Source organism: Pantherophis guttatus, chromosome 2 (genome assembly GCF_059756535.1).
Source record: "Pantherophis guttatus breed Tessera chromosome 2, ASM5975653v1, whole genome shotgun sequence".
In the NCBI taxonomy this organism is placed as follows: Eukaryota; Metazoa; Chordata; class Lepidosauria; order Squamata; family Colubridae; genus Pantherophis; species Pantherophis guttatus.
This window is the reverse complement of record NC_142064.1, coordinates 72,769,973-72,776,642: the sequence shown is the minus strand read 5'-3', so window position 1 is coordinate 72,776,642 and position 6,670 is coordinate 72,769,973. Positions and strand designations below refer to the sequence as shown.

General features: G+C 54.9%; 1 protein-coding gene across 1 annotated transcript; it reads left to right on the top strand.

The window, feature by feature from the left end:
• Window positions 1-3,810: 3,810 nt before the first annotated feature.
• On the top strand, window positions 3,811-6,150 carry LOC148115150 (uncharacterized). The gene has a single exon (XM_087885126.1). It carries the CDS (start codon window positions 3,811-3,813, stop codon window positions 6,148-6,150), a length of 2,340 nt encoding a protein of 779 aa, XP_087741252.1.
• Window positions 6,151-6,670: the final 520 nt, after the last annotated feature.

Here is a 6,670-nt window from a genome sequence, read left to right as displayed (position 1 = left end):
GCATGGAATAGCCTGGCTCAGGGTACTTGGCTAAGACTGCATGGAATTTGCTTAATGGCAGCAGTAGAAATTGCTGCTGCTGAGCAGAGTAGTTACATGAGGTTTCACTAAGTGATCTCAACACTTAGCAATGGAATTGCTGGTCCCAACTGTCTGAAGATTCTAATTAAATCTTCATGTTTCTGTATTTTCTTTCTCTTATCTTTTTGACTCATCTCAGGATAGAGGCACATAAGGACACTCAGCTTAAACGATGTCCCACATGGCATGCCTTTTTTCCTTCCCTTCTGTGGACAGGCAGGAGAATCAAGAAAGGAAGAATGTGGGCTGAGAAAGGATGACTTTCTTTTGTGTGTCCCAAAAGTGCTTTTTCAAGAGGCAACTGGACTTTCCAAGAAGCTTGGAGCAGAGCTGAAGAAGCTTCTTGGATGAGAAGCAAAACGTCTTCAAAGAAAAACAAGAAAGTCCAGTTGCCTCTTGAAAAAGCACCTTTGGACGACAGAATCTCCATAGACTTCCTTTGTTCTGGTTTTTATTTTCTTTCCCATTGCAACCATATCCTAGTTCCTGAGATTTGATTTAATGCTTGAGCAACCATCAGCAGTGGGAAGTCAGGAAGTAGGAAACACAAATTCCAAACACCAGACTGAGTCTGATGGCTCAGCAGACTAAAAGCATTGTGATTAACACCAGCTGTCTGCAATTACTGTAAGTTCGAATCTCACCAGGCTCAAGGTTGACTCAGCCTTCCATCCTTTCTAAGGTAGGTAAACTGAGGACCCAGTTTGTGGGGGCAATAAGCTGACTTTGTATAAATATACAAAAGCATGAAGGCTATTGCTTAACGCATTGTAAGCCACCCTGAGTCTCCAGAGAAGGGCGGCATATAAATCAAATTTAAAAGAAAAAATTCCAACTAGAAGAAAAAAGATGTTCCTTGTTATATCCTTATATGGGCACCCGCCGGGGATTGGCTAATCCTCCGGCGGGAGATTCAAATAACTGTCAGTGGGCGGCTGAGTCTGCCGGAGCGTATAAAAGGAGCTCCGGCAGCCCAGCCGCTCGTCTTTTTCCTGTGCTTGAATAAAGTACTGAACTGGACCAGAGCTGGTCGCGTCTTGCTTTCCCTGCGCCGATCTAACACTGGCGACGAAGGAACTGAACCAAGCGACGAACCTCGTGGCACAAGCCAACCTCAGAGAGCTAAGTCACTGAGAACTGAGTCACCTTGTAGGGATTTCCAGAGGCATGGCATCAGCTGAAGTCACTTTGCCAGCCCTTGCTCCTTTCCGCCCAGGGAAGGACAAGTGGAAATCCTACGTGGTCAAATTTCGGCAATACCTGAGAGGAAACAACATCAGGGATGCCGATGATGACCGGAAAAAGGGCATCTTCTTGGCTAACTGTGGATCCGAAGTCCTCGATATGGCAATCGATCTCGTCGCACCACGAGACATCGAAGAAGTGCCATGGACGGACCTGCTACAGATCCTGGAAGAACACTATGCCCCAACTGGAACACCAGTGGCGAACCGTTTCACCTTCCATCAGAGGGATCAAAAGGAAGGTGAGACCGTCAAAGAATTCGTGGCTGCCCTGCGCCAAATCGCAGCCAGCTGTGAGTTCGATCATGTGGACAACGCCATCGCTGACCGCGTGGTCTTCGGCATGAGGGACAGAGGCCTGCAAAAGAAATTCCTGAGCAGGAAGAAACTCGTGCTCAAGGATGTGGTGGAGGAAGCCACCGCATCCGAAATCTCAGAGAGAGCGGCCGCCGCAGTAAGCAGAGCAAAGGGAATCCACAAGATTCGCTCCACAACGCAATCATCAACTGAGGATTCCACAGCGGGATCAGAGTCGGAGGAGGAATCCACCGTACACAAGGTATCCAGACCCCCAAGGCGGGAAACCGCCCAAAAAAGTTACAAGGGGGAGCGCTGTGCCAGCTGCAGAGGGGACCATGCCAGAGCCAGCTGCAAATGGAGAGACGCAACCTGCCGGCGTTGCAACAGGAGAGGGCACATTGCAGAGGCGTGCAGAGCTGAGGAACCAGCCCCAGAGCCCTCCAGCCACCGCCCTCGCGAAAACCGGGAGGACAACGCGAGGGCATCCAAACGATCCTCCTACCAATCCAGACGGGGTGAGAGCGACGGGAACCGGAGGAGAGCAGTACACCAAACCACAATACACCTCTCCGACGACGCCGACACCGCCACCAAGTGCCACGCGACCGTGCTGCTCGAAGGGACCCCATGCTCCATGGAAGTAGACTCTGGCTCCATCTACTCACTCATGGATTGGAAAAACTTAAAACGCATCAAGCCAGTCGTCCGCAAGAGAGACCTGAGACCCCTGCGCTCCAGGCTGGTGGATTTCGGAGGAAACCACATCGGAGTCCTGGGAAGAGCCTCGCTCCACGTGTCTTACCAAGAATTCCAAGGCAACCTCCCCATCACCATCGTCGAGCACGACCGCCCAACCCTGCTAGGCATGGAGTGGTTCAAGCCACTAGGGCTTGGAATAGTAGGGGTTAACCAAATTCGTCAGGACGAACTCGATACCCTCCTCGAAGAGTTCAAGGAAGTCTTCGACGGTAAGCTGGGGAAATTTGTGGGGAAGCCCATTTCCTTTAATCTTGATAAGACAATTACCCCCATTAGGCTTAAGCCCCGCAGAGTTCCGTTTGCCCTGAGGCCCAAAGTAGATGCTCAGCTAGATAAGCTGATAGCCCAGGGCGTGTTGGAACCAATCGATCATGCAGCATGGGAGACACCCATTGTGACCCCCATGAAGCATGATGGATGTGTGCGCATCTGCGCCGACTATAAATGTTCGATTAATAAGGCCCTGTCGCAGAGCGCATACCCAGTCCCAGTGGTGCAACATCTGCTGCATTCACTTGGGAGTGGGACAATATTTGCAAAACTGGACCTGGCCCAGGCTTACCAGCAATTGCCAGTGGATGAAAAAACTGCGGAGGCGCAAACGATTGTCACCCATAGGGGCGCATTTAAGTGCAACCGCCTCCAATTCGGAGTCAGCGCAGCCCCAGGCATTTTTCAATCAATGATGGAACGCCTTCTCCAAGGCATTCCAGGGGTGGTGCCGTACTTTGATGATGTGTTGATCTCCGGGCACTCAAAAACCCAGCTGCTTGAGCGACTTAAACAAGTTTTGCAGCGCTTCAAGGAGAAGGGTTTGAGAGTAAGGAGGGACAAATGCATCATTGGAGTCCAGGAGGTCGAGTTCCTGGGCTATCTCATAGATGGCACCGGCATCCACCCCACCAAAGCTAAAGTCAGGGCAATCCACGAAGCTCCAGCCCCCAAAAACAAAGCCGAGCTTCAGGCATTTTTGGGATTGCTAAATTTTTATGCGGTGTTCCTTAAACAGAAGGCAACAGCCGCTGAGCCACTCCATCGATTGCTGGGGAAAGCGGTCCCGTGGAGATGGGGAACAGAGGAAGAAAACGCCTTCAAAACCATCAAGAGACTCCTATCCTCCGACAGCGTGCTGATCCAGTACCACGAGACGCTTCCTCTGCTGCTGACCTGCGACGCTTCACCATATGGGATTGGCGCAGTCCTCAGCCACCAGCTCCCCAACGGATCAGAGGCACCCATCGCCTACTTCTCTAAAACGATGTCCAGCACCGAGAGGAATTACAGCCAGCTGGACAAGGAAGCCTTGGCCATTGTGGCTGGAGTCAGACGTTTCCATGAGTACCTATATGGCCGGAACTTCACGGTCATCACGGACCATAAGCCACTCTTGGGACTATTAGCGGGTGACAAACCCACACCCGGCTACATGTCGCCCAGGATGACACGCTGGGCCATCTTCCTTGCCGGGTATTCATACAAACTCATTCATAAGCCCGGCAAAACCATCGGGAACGCAGATGCCCTGAGTAGGTGCCCATTCAAAGAGCCAGTAGAAGACCCCGCACCCACCATAAGCCTCCTCCACATCGACGCCGACAGAGACTGCCCAGTGACGTCAGCAGATGTGGCCACCCATACCCAGAGGGACCCCATACTCAGGCAAGTGAGATCCTGGGTCCTGCGAGGCTGGCCAGCAGAAAAACCGGCAGAAAAGTTCAGCCCTTTCGCACGGAAGCAACAGGAGCTGTCCACCATGAAAGGCTGTATCCTATGGGGAGACCGGGTGCTGATTCCCAGCGCTTTACAGAAGAAGACGCTCGAGACGCTCCACAACGGACACCCGGGCATCGTAAGGATGAAAGGACTGGCACGGAGTTACGTCTGGTGGCCATCCCTGGACAAGGACATTGAAGAGTGGGTCGCCAGATGTGACCCGTGCCAAGAGGTACGTCCCGCCCCCGCCCAAGCCCCAGTGTCAGAGTGGGAGATGCCCAGCAGCCCATGGGCACGGATCCATATTGACTTCGCGGGTCCAATGCAGGGGCACTACCTCTTAATCGTTGTAGACGCTTTCTCCAAGTGGCTAGAGGTCATCCCCATGGCATCTACCACTTCCGAAGCCACCATCAGGGCACTCAGGTGCCTATTCGCAACACACGGGCTGCCGGATGTCCTAGTCTCTGACAATGGCCCACAGTTAACATCCAAGGCCATGGAAGAGTTCCTGGCGGGACAGGGCATCCGCCACGCCCTCACCGCATTTTACAGGCCAGCCGGAAACGGTCAAGCGGAACGCATGGTGAGACTCACCAAGGAGACGCTCACCAAGATGGGTCCGGGCGACTGGCAAGAGAGGATCGACAACTTCCTCCTTACACAACACATCACCCCGCATGCCACCACCAAGAAGAGCCCAGCTGAGCTACTGATGGGCAGACGCCTGAGGTCACCCCTGGACCGGCTGCACCCCCAGTATAACCCTGAAGTGACAGCAACGGCCAGCCGGCCGCTCCGCGCCTTCACCATAGGAGACCTGGTGTTTGCGCTTAACTTCAACGGCTCTCCGAAGTGGCTAAAGGGGAGAATAGAAAGCACAACCGGCCCGAAGTCCTACCGAGTCGAGCTGGAAGATGGACAGGTCTGTAGACAGCACATCGACCAGCTTCGGAAAAGGTGGAGGGGATCGGAAGGAAACCAGCCTGACGAGGTAGGCCTACCACACCCCGACGAGGTAGGCCTACAACACCCCGACGAGGTAGGCCTGCAACACCCCGGCGGAGCAGACCTACAGCACCCCGGCGAGGTAGGCCTACAACACCCCGACGAGGCAGGCCTACAACACCCAGGCGAGGCAGGCCACCGACACCCCGACGAGGCCGGCCAAGCACATCCCCATGCACTCACCCATCGGCGATCCAGAGTGGTAGACCGGGACCTGTCACAAGAGGGATGGCATCCCCAACCCGGCAAGGTGGGCATCCGCCACTCCATGGAGAGGGACCGCCACAACAGTCAAGGGGTAGACCGGGACCCACCCAGGGAGGGAGGATCGCACCCCTCCAGCGACGAGGACCAACAACGGCCCTGCCAGGGAGACCAATGCTCCAGGCAAGTAGACCGGGGACAACCACACGGGGGAGGCGCACAACACGCAACCCAAGCCGGCCAGCGACCGACCGGCAAGGGAGACCCCAACCAGCATCCAGACCGGGTCGACCAACACCAACCCTGCAAGGTCGACCAGCACCACTCCAGCAAGGAAGGCGCACACCACCCAGACCAGGTCAAACAGCACCACCCCAGCGAGGTCGGCCAGCACCAACCCTGCGAAGCCAACCAGCTCCAACCCAGCCGCGGAGACGAACACCACCCCGGCGAGGTCGACCACACGGGACAGCGACAGCGACGGGAGCCACGGGAGCCCAATGAGACACCAATGGACTTACCGGGTTCCGGACGGCACCCACCGGACAGCAACGATGTCCAGCCACGAGGTTCCAGATTCTCCAGGCGAGGGAGGGACCAGCGACTCCAGCACCAACTTCCAGATGTTGCGGCCGGAGGTGCTGGGACGGATCCCGCACACTCGACGGCCGGAGCCCCGGCCACCCCCACCGGGGAGCCGGGAAGGACAGGAGCTTCGCCTGCACAGGCCGGCGGCGAAGCTCAGACTGAACTGCGCAGGTCATCTCGGGCAAGCAGGCGCCCCGCCTACTTGCGTGACTTCGTAACGTATATTAACTGTGATGGACATTTTTCAGACTAAGGGGGGAGGAGTGTTATGTCCTTATATGGGCACCCGCCGGGGATTGGCTAATCCTCCGGTGGGAGATTCAAATAACTGTCAGTGGGCGGCTGAGTCTGCCGGAGCGTATAAAAGGAGCTCCGGCAGCCCAGCCGCTCGTCTTTTTCCTGTGCTTGAATAAAGTACTGAACTGGACCAGAGCTGGTCGCGTCTTGCTTTCCCTGCGCCGATCTAACACTCCTATCTGTCTACGGCAGAGGTGGGGAATCATGGCCCCTTTGTGACTTGTGAACTTCAACTCCCACAATTTCTGAGCTGGCATGGTCCCCACCCCACCCAATCCCACAAGTCTATGGAATTTGAATGGATAGACTTTCTAGGCATGGTATTCAAAGAGTGGAGTAGCACAGCAATTTTCTTGCCAAGGATACCAGCCCCCCCCCCCATGGTGGCTACAACCACACATGCATTGCATTTTTTTACATGCATTATTCCACTTCTTTGCAGCTTCAGTGGTGTAGCAGCAGCTGCCAGCTTGACT